Genomic DNA, 20,055 nt, shown 5'->3' with positions numbered 1-20,055 from the left:
CAGCCCAAACTGCATCATACTGGCAATAACTCCTGCCGAACAAGAATTGCTACATCAGATGCTATTAAAAACTTGCAAGGGAAAGTGGATCCATCGATGGTAAGAACCCTTCGTTCGCTAGCCGAGACTGTCCAAATATGTCGTTCGCTCCTCCTCGAATGTAGCACAATTTGTAACAGATATACACTCTGCCTTAGGAGGGACGGGTAGACTCATAATATTATTATAGTATTCATGCAGGTGACCGTACATTTGGAGTGCTTACAAAGCTTGATCTGATGGACAAAGGAACCAATGCCGTAGATGTAATCCCCTCCTATATGTGAATATTATGCATAATAAAATAGAAAGAAACTTTGGAGACAAAGAGCAGTAATGATGTTACTTAGCTTTTCAGTTCAAGTGTTTCCTGCTACCCTCATATCTTCCATTTTAGCTTCAAAATTGACCACACTTATTTGTTGCCCCTCTTTCCATACATTACATGAGCGCTCTAATCTGACTCCCGCTCATATTTAAGTATCCTCTCTTTAACTGTGTACCTTTAAAGATACGCAGTTGAACTTATTTTTTTGTTCTCTACTGCTCACAATAGGTTCTGGAAGGAAGAGCTTATCGTTTACAACAGCCGTGGGTGGGTATTGTTAATCGTTCACAAGCAGATATCAACAAAAATGTTGATATGATGGCTGCTAGGCGTAAGGAACGTGAGTACTTCGCTACAAGTCCCGACTATGGGCATTTGGCTGGTAAAATGGGTTCTGAATATCTGGCAAAGCTGCTCTCTAGGGTATGATTTTGTGTATAAGCTGCAATTGATATACTTTACTTGCCGCTGTCTGGATTAAGCTTATGTTATTGGGTATTTCTTTTTCAGCACTTGGAATCTGTAATCAGGGCTAGAATTCCAAGTATAACTTCCTTGATCAACAAAAGTATAGATGAACTTGAAGCTGAGATGGACCACCTCGGAAGGCCTATTGCTCTGGATGCTGGGTGAGATATTTGCATTGCTCTTCATGGTTGTATTTTGAAGTATTTTGACTTTGCCAGCAACTGATGCTTGCGATTCAGGCTCAACTATACACCATCTTGGAACTTTGCCGTGCTTTTGACAAGATATTCAAGGAGCATCTGGATGGAGGGTAATCTTGTCTTCTTCTTTACATCAACATAAGATTTGTTTAACATCCGAGATCTTATTTGAGAACCTTTTACCTGGGTTTTTATGATTTTTATGCATCGGATATCCCTCTTATTTGAAATCAATATGCTTTATCTTCCCCTAGGCCCCAACACATGTAGTTTTCTACCATTATGAGATTTTTGCCTCCTGTTGCCACTCATTTCCAATAATAAAATGCGTCAGCAGTCAAACTTACAAGAGTTTGTCAATACAACCCTAAATTTGCAATTTTTAATGTAGACGATGCTCTAATATTTCTGGTCTAGAAGCTTATTAGTATTGCATTCTTATCTAGATTTTAATATGAAAATATATGAATCGATGCGTCAGGTAGTCATATTGTTTCTTCGTTGCTTGACCTACTTTTTCATTTTTGTGGCACATTGCCGTTGCAATAATGCATCCTAATCTTGATGTGTTTAGTCTTTATGAAGTCCTTTATTACAACCAATGAATAAGTTCCCTACTCTTATTTTCAGACAGTCCCTACATGTCTAATAGTTCATGATTTCCAACCTAGCAATGTCTTCATGGTCATGGTTCTGCTAAAGTTTGGTTTGCCTGCACTTTCTGGATGATAGATCCAATTGCAACAGTCAATTTTTTTTTCTTAGTGCACCAACCCCTCTTTTTTTGTCCTTTTAATTTGTCTATCTCTACGATTACTTCTTTTGCCGCGCTATTTCTAGTGTCTTCTAAAATTAAAATTATGTTGCATTAGTGGCAACAGTGAGTCACTGTTTGTTTGTGTTGCATGTTCTCAATTGCAATAAGAAAAATATCTTTGTGATTGATGTCTGTAGCATTAGACAGAATCCCACTTGGAAGTGACATGAGATCAAATTTGGCTTTGTAGGAAAAAAATAAACGAAACAAATTTGCAAAATAAACCTTTTCTAGCATATCTGTTTCATGAAGTAATATTTGGGGAATTCTTATTACCTCTTTACTTGAGCATTCTTCAGAAAGGTTTCAAGAAATAGAACCAAATGGGTCCCTGGATTTCAACCTTGAGTTGTAATTTTAGCATTATATCGAGATGGCAAAAAAAAAGACTTCTATTTATCTGCTTGTTACATAATCAGACCTTTATTTCTAATGATATCACTTTGAATATGCTTGCTTATAGAAATGGTTACTGTTATAGATTTTAAAAATCTGCATAATTATTTCAGCCGTCCTGGAGGTGACCGAATTTATGGAGTTTTTGACAATCAGCTACCTGCTGCATTGAAAAAACTTCCTTTTGATCGTCATCTTTCGGTACAGAACGTGAGAAAAATTGTCTCAGAAGCTGATGGTTACCAACCACACTTGATTGCTCCTGAACAAGGTTATCGGCGGCTTATTGAGGGGTCACTAAATTATTTCAGGGGGCCTGCTGAAGCTTCTGTTGATGCTGTTAGTACTCTGATATTGTCATTTTGTATACCGTTTTTCTCATATACTCGAATTTAATATCTTGTTTCATCTGTTACTGACCAAAAAACTGTTGTTCAGGTTCACCTTGTATTAAAGGAGCTTGTCAGGAAGTCAATTGGGGAGTGCCTGGTGAGTCAGTCATTCTTTGTTAATATAATTTTGTCTTTCACATTATTCCATCATTCTTTTTATTTAATCTAATGGGTGGAACAGGAGTTGAGACGGTTCCCAACTCTACAATCAACCATAGCTGGAGCAGCAAATGAATCGTTGGAGAGGTTCCGTGAGGAAAGCAAGAAAACAGTTGTTAGATTGGTCGATATGGAATCTTCATATCTGACAGTAGATTTCTTCCGGAAACTTCCTCAGGAAGTAGAGAAAGCCGGAAACCCAGGAGGGAACCCACGGGAAAACTCACCAGCTGTACAGAACATTGATCGCTATGCAGAGGCACATTTCAGGAGGATAGGTTCTAATGTGTCGTCTTACGTATATATGATATCTGAGACTTTGAGGAACTCGATTCCCAAGGCAGTGGTTTACTGCCAAGTTAAGGAGGCCAAACAGAATTTACTCAATTACTTCTACACCCAAATTGGGAGGAGAGAGGTATTTTCTCTACTCTTTCATTCTATACTAGATGTTGCCTGAAATCTCACTTCCTACTAACAATGAAAGCATGGGTCGTCTTTCCAACTAAGTTGCGCTACATCGTATTATGCTTAGTTTCTACTCACATTTTTGCATTTTTGTAGGGTAAGCAACTTTCAGAGTTATTGGATGAAGATCCAGCATTGATGGATAGAAGGCTGCAATGCGCGAAAAGGCTTGAATTGTACAAGAAAGCGCGGGATGAGGTTGATTCTGTGGCATGGGTTCGATGAATTTGATCCTTGACAGGTCTAGTTTGTATGTTAATATGTTGTTCACGAAGGCGTGATTTATCAGATTCTGTGACTGAATGACTGTTTTGTGATTCATTATATTGATTAGCTGGATGTTGTTAGATTTTGTTTATTTGTTGTAACGTCGTAAATGAAAGATGATGTTCTTAGTTTTCACCGTCTCTTTTATTCATCTTCGGTTTAGAGTTAGCCTCTTACTTCACTCTCATGATGTTCTTAGACTTGTATTTTTGCTTTTAATATTATTCGTAACTAAAAGATATTAAAGAGTTAGAAAAGAAAATCGAATTACCCTTCGTATAAAGTGAACAGATTGCATGCAGGAAACATTTTGGTCCTTTTTCTTTGTGAAGTTTGCCTGATACAATTTTTGAAGTTACATAATTAGATACTCCTACTAATTTTAACAAACGCCAAACTCTCGAAAAGATAAAAAGATGTAGCTCATCCTTAAAAGGTCATGAGTTTAGGTCATCAAACATTTGATTAACTTGGTCGATGCTCATATAAGATAAAGGCTCAATGGCCGGCTCACCATCATCTGTTATAGGGATGCCTGTCAATATATCCTCACTGTAGTCATCTGCATAAGTAAATACAGTAGAAGTTAAACATTTACGCAAAGTTTGATGTTTGAGCTAAAGTCCAATTCCTAAACTTAGTTGTAAAGGAATATGTTCAAAATTATGTACCAAAAATCAACTTCATGGAGGTAGGAGGAGGAGTAGCCAAAAAGTTGAGGCTTGTATATGATACAATCGCAACAACAATCATCACCATTACATATGTTGGCACGCCTAGCTCCCAATACCTGATAAAAGTATGGAGAAGATCACTATAAACAGATCCTAAGCTCGATAGCACAAATGTTATAATCTTGGCACATTAATCTTGAGTTATATCAAGAAAAGATTGTGTACACTTTCTTACAAAAAAATAATGCTCTCTAGCCTATGAGCATGAGTTGTCGAGTTTCAAGCCTTTTCATTTAAAGTACATAGAGAATAGCCTGCCCAAGATATATGCATTTTTTACTGTTCTTCCGCATTGTTCACATGCTTAAAATCATGATCTAATCGGATTGTAAACTAAGATGAAACATCTAGTATCAATTTTGAATTGCACCCACCATTATAACCACTTCGTTCTTTTTCACAAGATAAGAACATTTAGTCCAATAAAGTACTTTTAGCATAACAAGTAGTGTTGGAGGAATTTCGAATAAAGCTCAAAAGTGTAGAATGATAAAGCGCACAAAAGTGTGGAAAGATAAAGGGCAAGCATATATTCTACAGAACTAACCTGCTAGGGTAGTAATCAATTCCTATATACAGCAACCAATAGTCAGGAACATATGCCCTTATAGCGAAAATGCCTGTTAAAGAGAAAAACTCAATATGTATCTCCAAACCAAAGATTTTCAGCTCTAAGTAAAAACAGAATCTGCATCTTGACATGTCAAGATCATGATTCAGGAACAATCCATTCCTATCAACCATCATTAGTCAGGAATATATACCCATACAATTATTCAAAATGTCTGTTAAAGATCATATCTTGAGAAAAAAAAAGTAAATGCCACCTTATGTATCTTCTACCCAAAGATGTTCAGCTCTAAGTAAAAACAAAACCTACATCTTAATTCTAATCAACCTTTTATATAAATTAAAAGCAACTGCTGAGACAAGTTGAGACTCAAAACTCTAAGCTGAAGATGCCAGTTCTCTCAAATTAACAGTAAAGTAAACTTATTAGGAAGTTCCCCATGTTAATTACATACGAAGAAAAGTATAGACAATTAAAGCAGAAACAAATGATGATTAAGAAGATCGTAACAGGTTTTTGTTTGAATAACATAGATGAGAATTCCTTAGATTTCAACCTGCATCTATTACCACAATACATCAACATTGAACAGTGCTAGCTAGCAGCAACTAATCAAAGAAATATTGCAGGGGCAAATTGTGTGTGTGTTTTGCAGGAACAAGATAGGGAATTTTTATAAATTTGTGCTCCAATCAACAACACGATTGAGATAGGTGATGAAATCGGAATTAATAGAATGAGGGAAAAGCAGTAGCAATCAAACCTACGGCAACGAAAGCGGTGATGGAGGCGAGGAAGCCATACAGTTGAGAAAGCATGGATCGACGGAGGGATGTGGTGGGATCGGAGTCTGATTTTGTTATTGTTAGAGGAGTAGTCGCTGAATCCATTTTCTTGGGAACTTTTTCTTTGTATTCTAGTTTGATTTTAATATTTATCCAAAGAAGATTTATATATTCTCTCATTTAGCAAGAAAATCATGCATAATTATGCTAGAGGTACCATACATACAATTTGAAGTAGTGGATACGTTACATGTGTTTGATAAGATAGGAATACCAAACTAGAGAATTGTATACGACATTTCTAAATTCATGCATAATTATACTAATAAAACTATGTTAAATAGTTATAATCTGTCCAATTAATAGTAAGTCAAATAAATAGTCATCTTTGGGTTCAACAAATAGCTAGGGTTGTAAGTTAGATTTTGTTACATTATTAGACAAATTCATCAAAGCATAAATAATGGGTATTACTACTATATTTATAAATTGATGCAATTGGAATTCATCGGATGGTTATATGTAGGAGTACTATATAAGTTTAAAATTTGAAATAGGTATAAATTTATAGTTTGAAATATTAATTTTAATCTTGTAGGAGTATTATTTATTTTATACTGTTGATTACTTCATCCATTCTTAAACAACAAGATGCACTATGGTTTTTTTAACAAAAATTAGTATATTATGAATAGAGGAAGAGACTCATCTTAATGATAAATGATAGTAATGACTAATGATGCGTAATGACACTAAGGTCACCCGCAACGCGTTACGCGGGTGGCTTCAATCCCGTCCCTCAGTGACGAGACGGGCGCGGGACGCATTGCAGCATTCCGTCTCGTCCCCAGCCCGCCGAGATGCCCTGCTAGCCGAGACAGCCCGCGAGCTGTCTCGCCACGCGCCCGATGTGGCGCCCTCCGGCGCGATGCGTGACGCCCACTCGTCGGCCCGCTAGTGGGTTTCGTCACGCTGACGCAATAAATCATTTTAAAAAAATAATTTATTTAATAAATTTTTTTTTGAAAACAGTAATATTACCGTTTTTCGACCGTTTTCCCAATTTTTTTATTTTTACTTTTTTACTCTATAAATACTCATATTTCATCCTCATTTTACACACAAACACACATCTATTCTTCTCAAATCATCTATTTTTCCACTCCAATTTTCATCTCAAATCAACTCTTTTATTCTTCCCCCAAAGTTAATCGATCTAATGGATCCATATGAGCAAATGCGTCGAATAATGAAAGAATCACTTGAAGAAGATCGACGCCGGGAGGCGGAGGAAGCCGCGCCGCCCCAAAGATACTCCCGAACTTACATCCATCGTAATCGGGAGGAAGCTGCCGCAAGGTTAGTACGCGACTACTTCTGCGATAACCCGGTTTGGGGAGATACCTACTTCCGTTGCCGTTTCCGCATGCGGAAACCGCTATTTCTCCACATCGCAAATACATTGGCAGCCCGGGAAGAGTTCTTCCAAGAAAGGTTCGACGCCGTCGGCCGTCGCAGCCACACGATGCTGCAGAAACGTACTGCAGTAATCCGTCAGCTTGCGACTGGACAAACGGCGGATGTGTTCGACGAATACCTTCACATTGGAGAAAGCACTGGGAGAATGTGCTTGATCCAATTCTGCAAAGGCGTCCAGACAACCTTCACCGACGAATTTCTCCGGAAGCCAAGCACGACAGAATGCACTGACAATGGAAGAATTGCCCTGTGGCGTTGAGGGGGTCGTACACGAGCGGCCACAAAGGCACCCACCCCACCGTTATACTCGAGGCCGTTGCCGACTAACGGCTATGGATCTGACATGCGTACTTCGGGGTCCTCAGATCGAACAACGGCGTAAACGTGCTCCACCAATCTGACCTCTTCGCCGAAGTTTTGGATGGTAAAGCGCCGGCCATCAACATCATCGCTAACAACCGGCGGTATAAAATGGGGTACTATCTTGCCGACGGCATCTACCCGAAGTGGCCAACCTTCGTAAAGACGTGCAGCAGGCGTGTGAACGCAAAGCAGGCTCTTTTTGCGTAGAAGCAGGAGGCTGCTCGCAAGGATGTGGAGAGGGCGTTCGGGGTTCTCCAAGCGCGCTTCAACATTATCAAAACCACCCCGGCTCGTACATGGTTTATGGAGAGTATGGTCGACATCATGTATACGTTCATAATCTTGCACAACATGATTGTCCAAGACGAATGACCTAAGGCGGGAAACTGGTTCGACCCTGAAGCCCCCGGAAGCTCTACCGCAAGTAGTCCGCCTCGCAGTGGAGTGCATCCGTCTTTACAAGAACGGTTGTCTATTCGAGCAAGGACACATGACTCTACCGCCTACACCCAACTCCAAGATGATCTAATTGAGCACATTTGGGCAAAATTTGGCAACCGGTAGACGCACATCATCGCCGTTCTTCTGGTTCTTTGAGCTTTAAAGATTTTGAATTTAGTGAGAGTGAGCGGAAGAAATTAAATTATGTATTTTTATTTTTTAGGATTTTTAAGTATGTTTTTTTTTATTTTTTTAAGAATTTTATGTTGTAAATTTATTTTATTTAATGAAATGTGTTTTTATTAATTGAATTTGTTGGAAATAAAAAATAAAAAATGAAAATGAATGAATAGTAATTTAAGAGATGGTTAAGAGACGGATAAGAGATGGAGGGTTGCAGGTTCTGTCACTTAGTTAAGAGATGAAGTAAAAAGTACAGTGAGACCCAAGAATAGTAATTTAAGAGACAGTTAAGGGACAGATAAGAGACAGTGTTGCAGATGGCCTAATAATTTATAGTATCTAGTAGTAATATGTAGGGATGCCAATCGGGCCGACCCACCGGGTTTCGGGCCAGCCTTACTCGGGTTGCGGGTCAATCGAGTGCGGGTTAATCAGATTGTGATTTTTTCGGGTTATAAAAGTTCGACCCTAACCCTAAAAGCTCGGGTTTCGGGCTAGCCCAACGGGCTAATCGGGTTGCTACCGATAAAATTAACATGCGATCAATCCAATAAATAATGACGAAAATTAGTTATATTTATAAAAGATAAAATATTTAATTATGATAAATTTGAGATATATACTAAAACTCAAACATAAACATGATCAAATACTAATATTTGAGATTTGTGTAAAATAATACATAAATTTAAATATTTTAAAGCATGTTTTAGAAATTTAAATATATTTTTTATGAATTTAAAGGTTCTAATTTATTTATTTATTATTATATTAATGAAAATTTAACATATAATTTGTATATTTAATATAAAATTGAAAGTTATTTTTTTAGTTATCTATATTGTAAAAATAATTAATGAAAGTGTCTGATAAGGAGTCAAATAAATAGAACAGTAGAAAATTTATCCAATTTTTGGGCCAGCCCATCGGGTTTTCGGGTCTGGCTCTAACGGATTGCGGGTTAATCGGGTACAGACTAATCGAGTCGTAATTTTATCGGGCTATAAATTTTCAACCCTAACCCTATAAATTTGGCGATCTATTCAGGCCAACCCACGGATTGCGGGCTGGATTGACATCCCTAGTAGTATGCACTATGCAATAGGAGAAAATGGTAAGATAGTAGTATAATAAACAAAAGTAAATAAATTGAAATAACAAGGAAACATTTATGGGCCTTTATCTATAAAAATAATTAATTTTTGTCGATGTACTAAAATAGCATAAAAACCTAACAGTACTTATTTAGCTGCATAAAGAGTGCATTGAGCATTATTCCACACAAGTTAGTATATTTAAAATAATTTATATAGAAACTACTAGTATTATCAATGTTATCACCAATAATAAAGTAACAAGTCCAAAATGAGCTAAACCATACATCTGTCACTGAAAATTCGACGAATCTGAATAGAATATAGCTCATATTAAACTGTCTTGTTTTCGCTACATTGGATAACATAATCCCACTCATGATTTGAATAATATAAGAGACATTCCTTTTTATATATACCATGATTTTTTATTTCCCATGATTAGAATGACGAATTTATTTTTCATTATTTACTATATCGAACTAATCTTGGTAATAAAATTATTTAGTTTAATCCCTGAGTAAAAGTAAAATACGCGACAAAACCCGACTTTTATTTGGATATAAAAATCACAGAGATTGAAAAGCAGAAAATCAAGATCATTCCTGCCTGTCTCTATCTATAAATACAGAGCATATTGATTTTTAGCTGCTTGTCTTCTCCGCAGATATTCACTTCTCCACAAGTTTCACTCGCTCTTGGAATTTTGCAACAATCAAGGTGAGACAAGAGTTGATTATTCTCTTCAATTTCTTGATCCAAACCACGTTACATTAATCTTCCTCGTCTAAATTTTGGTGAGGAGTCGTGCAGAAAGCTAATTACTTGAGCTTCCCTTTTTGTAAAGATACGATTTTTTTTGTTCTTTTTTCTTCTCTCTCGTTTTGTGAGTATGAAATTTGATTCCTTATGAAATATTTTGTAGTACTTGGTTAGCTGTTTCGAAGTACTTGGTTAGGATTTTTACATCTTCTGTTCATTTATTGAAAGGAATCTGATCATTTTTATATTGACACGATTTTTGCTTGGTGTAAATTGGAATTTTTTGTATTTGAGTACTAAGATGTAATCTGCATTTAGTAGCATATGGTTGTCTGGATTATAACTTATAAGCCCATTTTTTTGTGAAAAAATGAATTATGTTTCTCTCTGAATTAGTATAAAATAGGCTATGGAGATTGAACTTTTCATCATTGAATTTCCTTGTTGTAATCGTCTCAAAGAACTTCATGCATCCTTTTGAGCATATCTATCCGAGGTTCGCTTTCATGTTAATTACTAGCAATTGTTGCTAAAAAAGTTCCTTTTCATTTGCATCTTTTGCTTTGGTCATGCAATAGCGTTATTTCAACTTCAACCAGTGTCTTGTTTTCGCATTTCTCTGTGATACCGTGACATATGATCACTGTTTGGTTAATGGGAAATATTTTCTGAATTTTATACCTAAAAATCACATAAAGTTTTAATGGTTACATACATTGGTCTTTTCTTGGTTCTGAAATTATCTTCATTGATTGTTTGAGGCTGTCTTCTGTTGTAGAAATAGCCACTAACCCTCCTAAAATGTCTTATAAGAGAGGAGGGTTATCCAAACTTATATACTAAAAGAGATAGGATCATTACCATGTTGATCTGGGACAAGAAACAAGGGTCCCAACTCCCAACAGCTATGCTATTTTTCTTATTTGATTGATTTTTAAGCTAAACAAAACCATGCATCTTACCGTATGTTACATATGTGCTTGCATGTAGATACTTCTGAGGCATGGGGACTATTGGTGATGCTGCAAACAAGGTATGTATTTGGATATTCCTTGTTTTTGTTCTTCTTGAATAGTACTTTTTTTTCAAATTTAAAACTTGATGCTATAACTGTGAAACCTAATTCCGGAGTTTTCCTGTTCCTAATAGGAGTACAAGATAAAGAATTATGAATTCTAATTCAAACTGCGCCAATATACATATTTCTAAGATACACCGTACATTCTAGCCCGATAATTATAAACCAATAACTCGATTTCATTTCCAGAGATGTTGTCTACTTTTTGTTGTTTATTCCCAGTGAAGTTATTCTCTGTTTTTAATGTTTAAAGTTCAATGTCTTAAAAACAACATGTACTTGTAATTGTGATAGTTTTATGTATTACACGCTTATCAAGAACCATCTGTTTCATTTTTGAGGTTTTAAGTTCCATCCAAGTAATTCAGAATTAAGTTTTAGCAAGAGTATTAAACTCCATAATTTTTATTTGTTGACGTATACTCTAGTCATTTCTTATCTTTAAGAGAGAAAAATAAGTATGATGGTCTATGAATTATGATTTTGGCTTCATGATCAGCATAAAAAGATATATATAAAGAAATCTCAAGCCAGAATGATTTACGGAAAGTAGCGTTGCATCTAATTTTGCATGCTAGTACACATCCACATTTGCATGACCTATCTGGCTGAATCCCATTTGTTGACCTGTGTTCCAACAATGTTCTTGTGGTAACTGATGGAAGGAGAGAGATAATTGGCATGTGTGAGAAGTGACAACAATTACTTTCATGGTCAGTCAACACTCAAAATCTAACACTTAAAAAGATTTCAGTTGCAAAATCATGTCCTCTTATGGTAGGTGTTATACTAAGGTCACTAATTAGAGTATAGAAAGGATCTATTTTTGTAAATGTTCAGTAATGGTTCATGTGAAATTCTTGGCTAGAGGAATTGTTATCATATACGACAATATTTTTCATAAGAAAGGGCCATTGCGAATTTGCGATACTTGTGCTATTGGTGTAATACTATAAATATGGTGACACTTCTACAATCGATACGAGCTAATTTTGTGTAGGAAGTAAATGGGAGCTCACTCCCAGATAAGAAGCCCACTGTAGTTTTTGTTCTAGGTGAGTTCTCTATTTTCTAAGTGATTATGCTGCAGTAATGTTGTTCAGAAGTTAGGTTATCATCCATAAGCTAACAAAATTTGTATGTCGAAGTTATGTTGTTAACATCTATGGCTGTTCGTGTACCTCATTCCCCACAATTTAAATCTTATCCTCTTTAAATTTGAGCAGGTGGCCCTGGCAGTGGTAAAGGCACACAATGTGCAAATATTGTTCAACATTTTGGTTATACTCACCTTAGTGCTGGTGATCTTCTCCGAGCAGAGCAAAATTCCGGTTCTGAAAATGGGTACAAATTATTTTAACACTATTTCCATATAATGATAGTATAATATACGGACTTAAAATGGCATAAAATTCTACCTCTATTTTTTAAATGAGGTGTTATCTTTGCTCACCTGTTATATTCTATGTTAGGTCTTGCAATTAAACTTTTATTCACCAAATACTTTGTGAAACTCCAAGGATATCGGTAGAATTTTTATATAATTTTCACTTCTTACATGCATATCCAACTCATATCAATGGGATTTTCTCTTCATATTATTACCTGCAGGGAAATGATTAAGAACATGATTAAGGATGGGCAAATCGTACCCTCAGAGGTAACAGTCAAGCTTCTCCTGCGGGCAATGGAGGAAAGTGGAAATGACAAATTTCTTATTGATGGTTTTCCTCGTAATGAGGAGAATCGTGCAGCCTTTGAGTCTGTTGTATGTCTTCTTCCCTTTCACTCTTCCTGTTTATAGCTGCACACACACACAAATGTTACCAGTATATAGGTCTACATTTTGTATGCTGTCACAATGTACATGGCATAATAACTGTTTTTTTGGTATATGTGTCTTCTAGTCTTAATATACTAGGAGTAAAAGATATTGCAATTAATGAATTTCATTTTATTCTCATGCGGTATGTTGTAAAATTTTATTTAATCAATTTGCTTCTGAGTAGAACAGAACAGAACATATCGCTACCAACCGTTTCATGTTATGTGACATATCTCCTGGCTTTCTATCTTGGCAGACTGGAATTGAGCCTGAATTTGTACTTTTCTTTGATTGTCCAGAGGAGGAAATGGAGAAGCGTGTGCTGAATAGAAACCAGGTTATACATACTTTTGTTGCATGCCTCTAAACTTCACATTGCTCATGATGATAGTATAAATTGATTTATTCTCTTCATCTCGATTCTGAAATTTATTTAGCCTTACCTTCTCTCATCATCAGTTTCTTCTATCTAATTTAAGGGTAGAGCTGATGATAACATTGAGTCAATAAGGAAGAGATTTAAGGTGTATACACAGTCTAGCCTTCCAGTGATTGAATACTACGATTCCAAAGGCAAGGTTCGAAAGGTAATTTGTTTCACTCTTCGCTCTCAGAGGCCAAAATGCATTGGTGTGGCAACTGACATGTACTTTAACTCAGATTGATGCTTCCAAACCAGTTGAAGAAGTTTTTGAGGCAGTCAAAGAATTCTTCACCTCACTTGATGATAAGGTAAAACACCACCGTGATGTTTTTGGGAGATTTATGAGGAGAAAGAAATTTAGAAATGGTGCAAAAAAATGCAGTTGGATGCGATGCTTATTGCCTTATCGAGCTTTAGAAATTTAGAATAATATGTATATATGTATCGAGCTTTTGTTTTGTGTTACTTATCTATGTAACAAATATGAACAAAAGCCAAGTCTTTGGTGTATTGATCTAGGGTTATTGCACACCACACCAGTGTAGACATATGCAAATATTTTCCATCCTTTCAAATGATGAATGGAAATATGTGAGGGACGAAGTCGTAGCTGAATTTGTTTTTATCCTGTGTGTTGCTGCAGGTTGCTGCTTGAAGACTCTGCTTATTATTGCATTAGATTCCAGCATAGGTACTATCTATTCTAGCTTTACATTTGTTGAAAGTCTGTTTCAACCATAAATTTAATAGCTTAAAAATGGTGAAAGACATTTGCATTTGTAGGTGGTTTGAGATATTAATGGTGTCATTTGTTAGTGTTTAGATTTTGATTATTTCTGAGAGGAGGCTTTATTGCAATGCGATTGTTATAGTTCATCAGTGGCCAATCATGTGGATGTGGTCAAACCTTGTTTTTCTTTTTGGTTTCAATGTTGCTAATATAAATTGTTATAAAAATTTATGTGTAATAGATTCCTAATATAACGCGGACCAATGTTGAATTAATAATCAAGTTAAAATTATGATAAAATCGTTAATGTAGTCATTATGATTGTCCGCTCTCACATTTGACCCCAAAAGGAAATCTTATTTTCTTTACTTCATTAATTGGTGGAGTATTATAAGATTAATAGTAATTTTTACTCAATATAAACACGCACAAAATTAAAAAAGTTTGTGGTTTTATCGGGTACGCGTTAGAAATCTAATAATATTAGAGTTCAACTTTTCAAGTAGCCCAATAGAAAATAATACTATTATTATTTTATTTATTTTTAATCTTGAATAATTCTGGAGTACTTTACATAATTTAGTTTCTCATATTCTAATAAATCAAATTTAACAGAGTGAAGTATTTAAAACAATTTTATTAGATTACATCATTCTACATAAGAAACCATCTATCCCCGGATTTGATGCAATTCCACAAAATCAAGATGGAATATCTGGAGCCGGCTGTCATCTCCGGTTTGCGCATCTTATCTACTTGATTTTAGTTTTCCGAATGCATATCTGAGTTCTGATGCTTTCGCGTACATTCCTATTTCGTATCCTTTGATGTTTTTGTTTCCAGTTCAGTGAGAATAAACATTATGCGCCTAATTTTAGGTTTGGAAGGAAATTCTGAAGAAAATTGACATGAAAAACACCTAATTAAGCCGTACACAACATAACTTGAGTAATCCATTCTGAAATTTTTTATGTCGAAAATTTGACATGCATCACAGGGACAAGGCCTTGTGATGGTTGGTTGATTCTGAGTATTTGGATAAGTGTTTAAATCATAGGCACTAGTATGAGTAGACATGAATATTTCTATTTAGATAAGAGTTTAAATGTAGAATGTGTGAATCATTTCCCTGGTGGATTTGGCTTAGTCAAGGGATGGAAGCCGTGGTCAAGGCTGGCTCGCCAGATTTTCTCAATATCAAACATCATGTTTCCACACTCATGGACACCCCACCCTTCCATACCGTGTAGTATTCCAGCTATACGCCATGCACTCATAACTCGTCTTGGCAACCAGTTCTGCGCATTCACATACAAAGGAAAATATGACGTTTAGGTATTGTCCTTGACAAATTAATTAATAGGAAACTTGGATTGTTCTTAACCTCGCAAGAGTCAACATTTTCTAGATGCTTGGGAGCCAGCATTGCTGGTGTACTGTTATACAAGCAGTCTCTGCGCATTTTCTTTGGAGGAAAATGGGAAATGGGAAAGAATAATGTTCCTTTGGGTGCACTCAGCTGTTCGTCTTCACTTAGACCGTCTCCCACTAACCATATCTGTGTAAGTCACAATTTGTATTAGCACAAGCCTGAGTCACACAACCACACATTACTTTCATTAAAACTACCTTTGGGGCATTGTGCTTAGAGAGGATCAAATTGTCACTGGTTTCTTTTGTAAGTTTTGCTTTGATTCTTTTGTAGTCATCCTCGAATCTGGTATATACCTGTTGCAATTCGAGGAATATGATGTCAATTAACTGATAAGATATTCATCCTTCCATTTGTGCTATCATCCAATTATCCATACCTGGATTCCTTCTTGGCATAAAGAAACCGCAATGGAGTAGGCAACCTTTGATAGGTTGCCTCTAATGACAACCTCAGTTATTCCTTTTGGAAGGCTATTTAGCACAACTGCAACTGCTAAACTACTTCCATCTACCAACTTCACTTTTAGCTGAGTGTGCCTACTTAGGAACAGTTCGCCATTTTTATTCAGCTCCTCGCCCTGCATCACATGAGGAAGAATATTACGATCATTAATAGTTGATAAGGTTTATGATACAAAAGTATCCGGTTGTGACTCTGTTACTTGCCTGATTCAATAGGCCTAGGCTCAACACCTGAACGCCCATAGCATCAGCTTCTAGTATACTATCCTCAATCATACTATTTATTGCTTGTCTCTGCCATTTCATGTAGTACTGCAGAAACATGATACAAATGTTAGGAAACTTCATTTTGCATTGCAACATACGAATCAAAATCAGTGTATTCTTTACTTGAATGCTGTATTTGGGAATGACCCATGTTTGCAGTTTTAGTTGTTTGAAGACATTCCTCTCAACAATGAATGTGCGCCCATAGATCCAAGTGACGAACATGGACCAAAGAGTGATGGGCCACATTAACCACAGGTACCACTTGGATTTCTGAGGGTCAGAAGCCAAGTGTGCAAATCCTAGGCGGAGATGATATATGGATTCTGGTGTTGTGAGATGGGTCAGATGCACCACATCAGGTGCTTCCTCCTTTCTTACGAGTGAGCTTTCATATAATGAGTCGGTAGATTTGTCCGCGGTACCATATACATAATCATAAAATGGCATGAAAAGTGAGTAGTTGGTGCGGAATTGGGTGTGATGCAGCGAGTGGTACCTGTTTCACAGAATATGTAGTCAGCTGAAATGAACTATCACAAGGTATTTGAGCATTTTAAGTGCTCATTAAGTATAAGACAATTTTATCTTCACAAATAACTTTTCTAGGTTATCCCTGCATCGAAACTGCTATGGTAAGGAAGAATCATCGAGAATATGATATTTTAAATAGTACCATCACAAATAACTCTTCTAATGCTGGAACTAAGATAATTTTATGTCTGTCAAAAGCTCCAGATTAGCCTTTTATGCATAAAACAAATTTTCTTGCTAGTTATGCCATGAACGTCTATCATTCAGTGATAATCATAAGAACTATATTGTACTAGTGGACTAAGATGAGATTGTACATGAAAGTGTAGTGAAAGCTCAAAACAAGAGTTACTAAGTAGGACAATACGACATACTTTGTTGACTGAAGCTAACAGAAGATATGATTGACCACCAAATTAGAAGCAAGTATATAAATGCATTTATCTTGGAAGGTAGTGGGACATAACGGTAGGGGACCAGAGAATTTTTTGGTCATGTGTTCAAAGTAAAGTTGGATTGGTATTCTCAACCAAAACTAGGTCCCACTTAACAAGAGTACATGGAGATTGGAAGCTGAAGGAAACACTAAACTGAAGATTTCTAGGAATATCTTCAAAAAAATTAAATTAAGTCATGTATCAAGATACTTACGAAGGCGTGTACATGAGGTACTTTAGGGGTGGAAATATTGAGAAGAGCTGTTTTGGAATGCACTCGAAGTTGCAGTGGCCCATGTTGTTCATGAAGTCGATATACGTTAAATAACCAGTCACAGAGAGAATGGAGATATTCTTCATGTAGATAGTTGTGATAAATGGCAGTGAGAACAGCAAGAAGTATGCAATGTGCTCCGCGAATGGGTGAATTACAGCTACAGAAACAATGGAATTCTGGAGTTAGTAAGGATTAGACATTAATAACTTAATATTCATGCTTTAAGTGCTTATTACAATCACTAATTAATTGGGAGAAACTATAAGAGGGTGGTGGGGTGGGGAGGGGGGCATAAGTATAATTCTCTACTAACATGATTGGGCTGAATTACTGAGTTATTTTATAGTTACCTTTTTCTACATTATACAAGGCTATAGCTTTAGTGGAGCATATATGCATTCTTACTAATTCATGAATGATGAAATCATAAAAGAAACTCAGAGGTTGATTTAATCTGTCCTTTACTTTATAAGCATCTGAACATATTTTATTCCTCTCATGACATGTGATGAAAGTAGAGATATACAAATGCAACTGATGCGAATGCTTTTATGATGCGTGCATCACTTGCAATGCCGCAGTGTAATTTTGAGGTGTGGTTACTTACATGTAATAGGCTCAGTGACAATGGAGGAGTGATGGTGGGAATGGTATCGAGAGTAAAGGAAGTGGTGGTGCAATGCCCGATGCAGCCAGTAATACAGGAACTCCACTGGACCAGCATGAACCAGAAATGCCCAGATCACCCCATCTGTCCTCCACCAGGGGAGATGTTGAGCTGCCTTATAAAACAAGGGCACCGTATAGAGCATAACCCCACTCAGTATAATTTGGTCATCCCTGTGAGTCACTTTCATACTTTAGTTAGGTTGTTTCAAAATTATCCATTGACAGTTTGGATGAGTAAAAGGAACATTACCAGTTTTTCTCTCTATCGACTTGCTCGAACTCGATGCTCTTGTCTACTATCCTGTTATTTCCTTTTGCAGTTCTGTAACGGGAGAGTGAAATCCACATTTGATTGTGCACCATCCTCCACAGCAGTAAAGGTAACACCAAGAAATTTGACAAATCTCTCTCATTTTCTCCTTTAAACATGTACGAGTACATTGCATGTCCTACTGAGGGAGCCAATACAATGTACTGCATCAAAACTTGAAAAAGTTAGCTAAAATATCACCTACCTAACTGAAGCACAAATAAGCACAGAAGTGAAAATGCAGGAGCCTGATATGTGCCGACACACACAATGAGCAAACTCAACATTGTTCTAAACAAGTTGAAGTCGTAAGTTAAGGTAACGCATGACACATCTTTCTTTTTCTTTTTCGTCAATGCAGATAAATGCAAGAAGAGAAGAAAACCACCTTGTAGTTCCCAAGCCATGTCCAAGGCCACTCAGTGAGAATCCCAGGTTTGCTAGCCATTTTTCCTCAACCGGTCAGCTTTCTTCTCCAACTTAAAGTTTTGGCACAATGAGCATTACATATATATAACAAAATAGTGGTGTTACTAATGGTACACTAGCTTAATCTCATTTAAGTCCAGTCCATCTAATACCTACCTGGGGTGGGCAGCTGTCTTACTAGATGCCTGGTCTCCTAAATTATTATCAGTGCACTTGGACAAACAGAGAAAAATTTGGCGACCTAATATTTGATGTATAATTGTTACGAAGTGTGATAATGTAGCATGGTGTGTTTTTCCTGTGGATAGCTGTGGTGCATTTATGAGTTTCACCAGCCCAAATTGATGAGTGTCGGCTTACAATGTCAACAGTATGCTACAGTTACATCCAAGTTTAGGCAAAGATTTCTGATCTCTTGCTGCTTGCTTTATTTCTTCTTTCCAATTTGACGTAAGCTGCACCCAATTTACAGCTGTCTGCATTTCTCCTGTGCAGGGGGGCATAAGTTTTTTGAGTGGGCTTAATCTCATTAAAGTTTTTTACATTAATTGACCTTACTATTTAGAGTTGGCTAATGGTGTCCTAGATAATAGAGTAGATCACTAATTGTGAATCATACATCATAATTCTTGTACCAAATTAGTGATATCAGACACTGCTTAAGGAGTCTTAGTCACACATTATATCATACTAATTGATACATGTAATTATGTGTTGAAGTGGTGGAGCATTGAATGATTTTATCCAATCTTGACCTTTTTTGCAAGGTGGTTCTTACCTAGCTTTGGATCAACGAGCCCTGCGCTCTTACATATCACTGTCAACAATTTATTGAAAGGAAAAAGAAACAACATAAAAAATTCTTCAGACAAATTTTATAATGTAAGATAATTTGCTATTTGTGCTGGAATTTACTCCCCATCCCAAGGTATACTATATTTGTTTTAACAAAGGGTAGCAAGAATTAAATAGGGATTGCAGCGCATATCTGTTCTGTACCATGTATCTTGATTTGTGTGATTTTATCTAGAGCAAAAACATAAAGAAAGGTTGCAATGAGAGTAATAAATATGAAATTATTTCTTTATTTAATAGTGTGCAACTAACTAATCCTACACCACTTTTAAGGATTGATGCTATTCAGCGGTGCAATAAGATATTTTCATTTGAGGAGGCTACAAAATTAATGTTTTGGGGGTGATAAGAAGATGGTGTTTCATGTTTCAGTTATTC

General features: G+C 36.4%; 4 protein-coding genes across 9 annotated transcripts; 2 read left to right on the top strand and 2 right to left on the bottom strand.

Moving 5' to 3' along the window:
* Positions 1 to 137: 137 nt before the first annotated feature.
* Positions 138 to 3,669, top strand: LOC121791115 (phragmoplastin DRP1E-like). The gene is made up of 9 exons (XM_042189177.1): positions 138 to 160; positions 230 to 305; positions 596 to 790; positions 878 to 996; positions 1,074 to 1,145; positions 2,362 to 2,587; positions 2,687 to 2,737; positions 2,822 to 3,217; positions 3,364 to 3,669. The coding sequence occupies exons 1-9, from the start codon at positions 138 to 140 to the stop codon at positions 3,490 to 3,492; spliced, it is 1,287 nt and encodes a 428-aa protein (XP_042045111.1). The 3' UTR covers positions 3,493 to 3,669.
* Positions 3,670 to 3,831: 162 nt separating this feature from the next.
* On the bottom strand, positions 3,832 to 5,775 carry LOC121800585 (phosphatidylinositol N-acetylglucosaminyltransferase subunit P-like). The gene is made up of 4 exons (XM_042200130.1): positions 5,603 to 5,775; positions 4,816 to 4,888; positions 4,206 to 4,324; positions 3,832 to 4,096 (listed from the first exon to the last, which is right to left on the bottom strand). The coding sequence occupies exons 1-4, from the start codon at positions 5,727 to 5,729 to the stop codon at positions 3,972 to 3,974; spliced, it is 444 nt and encodes a 147-aa protein (XP_042056064.1). The 5' UTR covers positions 5,730 to 5,775; the 3' UTR covers positions 3,832 to 3,971.
* Positions 5,776 to 9,763: 3,988 nt separating this feature from the next.
* On the top strand, positions 9,764 to 19,163 carry LOC121752177 (UMP-CMP kinase 3-like). Of its 6 annotated transcripts, XM_042147136.1 has the most exons (12): positions 9,777 to 9,904; positions 10,937 to 10,979; positions 12,025 to 12,079; positions 12,251 to 12,368; positions 12,636 to 12,792; positions 13,106 to 13,186; positions 13,329 to 13,436; positions 13,510 to 13,581; positions 13,917 to 13,964; positions 18,031 to 18,256; positions 18,404 to 18,463; positions 18,755 to 19,163. In XM_042147136.1, exons 2-9 carry the CDS (start codon positions 10,950 to 10,952, stop codon positions 13,926 to 13,928), a joined length of 633 nt encoding a protein of 210 aa, XP_042003070.1. In that variant the 5' UTR covers positions 9,777 to 9,904; positions 10,937 to 10,949; the 3' UTR covers positions 13,929 to 13,964; positions 18,031 to 18,256; positions 18,404 to 18,463; positions 18,755 to 19,163. The 6 variants fall into 6 exon arrangements, with proteins under 6 accessions (XP_042003053.1, XP_042003045.1, XP_042003070.1 ...); XM_042147119.1 differs by lacking the exons at positions 12,025 to 12,079; positions 13,917 to 13,964; positions 18,031 to 18,256; positions 18,404 to 18,463; positions 18,755 to 19,163 and adding an exon at positions 12,497 to 12,551 and having other exon boundaries at positions 9,764 to 9,904; positions 13,510 to 13,876; XM_042147111.1 differs by lacking the exons at positions 13,917 to 13,964; positions 18,031 to 18,256; positions 18,404 to 18,463; positions 18,755 to 19,163 and having other exon boundaries at positions 9,771 to 9,904; positions 13,510 to 13,876.
* LOC121752170 (very-long-chain aldehyde decarbonylase CER1-like) lies at positions 14,948 to 18,918 on the bottom strand. The gene is made up of 10 exons (XM_042147099.1): positions 18,782 to 18,918; positions 18,334 to 18,557; positions 18,022 to 18,254; positions 17,352 to 17,571; positions 16,290 to 16,665; positions 16,104 to 16,211; positions 15,815 to 16,015; positions 15,633 to 15,731; positions 15,388 to 15,561; positions 14,948 to 15,301 (listed from the first exon to the last, which is right to left on the bottom strand). Exons 1-10 carry the CDS (start codon positions 18,839 to 18,841, stop codon positions 15,125 to 15,127), a joined length of 1,872 nt encoding a protein of 623 aa, XP_042003033.1. The 5' UTR covers positions 18,842 to 18,918; the 3' UTR covers positions 14,948 to 15,124.
* Positions 19,164 to 20,055: the final 892 nt, after the last annotated feature.

The sequence above is a fragment of the Salvia splendens genome, chromosome 1 (genome assembly GCF_004379255.2).
Source record: "Salvia splendens isolate huo1 chromosome 1, SspV2, whole genome shotgun sequence".
In the NCBI taxonomy this organism is placed as follows: Eukaryota; Viridiplantae; Streptophyta; class Magnoliopsida; order Lamiales; family Lamiaceae; genus Salvia; species Salvia splendens.
Note: the sequence above shows the minus strand (reverse complement) of the source record. Positions and strands in the feature narration are given on the sequence as shown.

What these genes read in the sequence shown, in the direction of transcription:
- LOC121791115 (XM_042189177.1), top strand. Translation starts at nt 138, where the DNA reads ATGTCGTTCGCTCCTCCTCGAAT. An exon ending in AAGGAACCAATGCCGTAGAT is followed by an intron (nt 306 to 595) that starts GTAATCCCCTCC and finishes TGCTCACAATAG; the next exon opens with GTTCTGGAAGGAAGAGCTTA. An exon ending in AAGGAGCATCTGGATGGAGG is followed by an intron (nt 1,146 to 2,361) that starts GTAATCTTGTCT and finishes TAATTATTTCAG; the next exon opens with CCGTCCTGGAGGTGACCGAA.
- LOC121800585 (XM_042200130.1), bottom strand. Translation starts at nt 5,729, where the DNA reads ATGGATTCAGCGACTACTCCTCTAACAATAACAAAATCAGACTCCGAT. An exon ending in CACCGCTTTCGTTGCCGTAG is followed by an intron (nt 4,889 to 5,602) that starts GTTTGATTGCTA and finishes TCTCTTTAACAG; the next exon opens with GCATTTTCGCTATAAGGGCA. An exon ending in ATTGATTACTACCCTAGCAG is followed by an intron (nt 4,325 to 4,815) that starts GTTAGTTCTGTA and finishes TACTTTTATCAG; the next exon opens with GTATTGGGAGCTAGGCGTGC.
- LOC121752177 (XM_042147119.1), top strand. Translation starts at nt 10,950, where the DNA reads ATGGGGACTATTGGTGATGCTGCAAACAAG. An exon ending in TTGGTGATGCTGCAAACAAG is followed by an intron (nt 10,980 to 12,250) that starts GTATGTATTTGG and finishes AAATTTGAGCAG; the next exon opens with GTGGCCCTGGCAGTGGTAAA. An exon ending in GTGTGCTGAATAGAAACCAG is followed by an intron (nt 13,187 to 13,328) that starts GTTATACATACT and finishes ATCTAATTTAAG; the next exon opens with GGTAGAGCTGATGATAACAT.
- LOC121752170 (XM_042147099.1), bottom strand. Translation starts at nt 18,841, where the DNA reads ATGGCTAGCAAACCTGGGATTCTCACTGAGTGGCCTTGGACATGGCTT. An exon ending in CATGGCTTGGGAACTACAAG is followed by an intron (nt 18,558 to 18,781) that starts GTGGTTTTCTTC and finishes GTTTTGATGCAG; the next exon opens with TACATTGTATTGGCTCCCTC. An exon ending in TTCCCAAATACAGCATTCAA is followed by an intron (nt 16,212 to 16,289) that starts GTAAAGAATACA and finishes ATGTTTCTGCAG; the next exon opens with TACTACATGAAATGGCAGAG.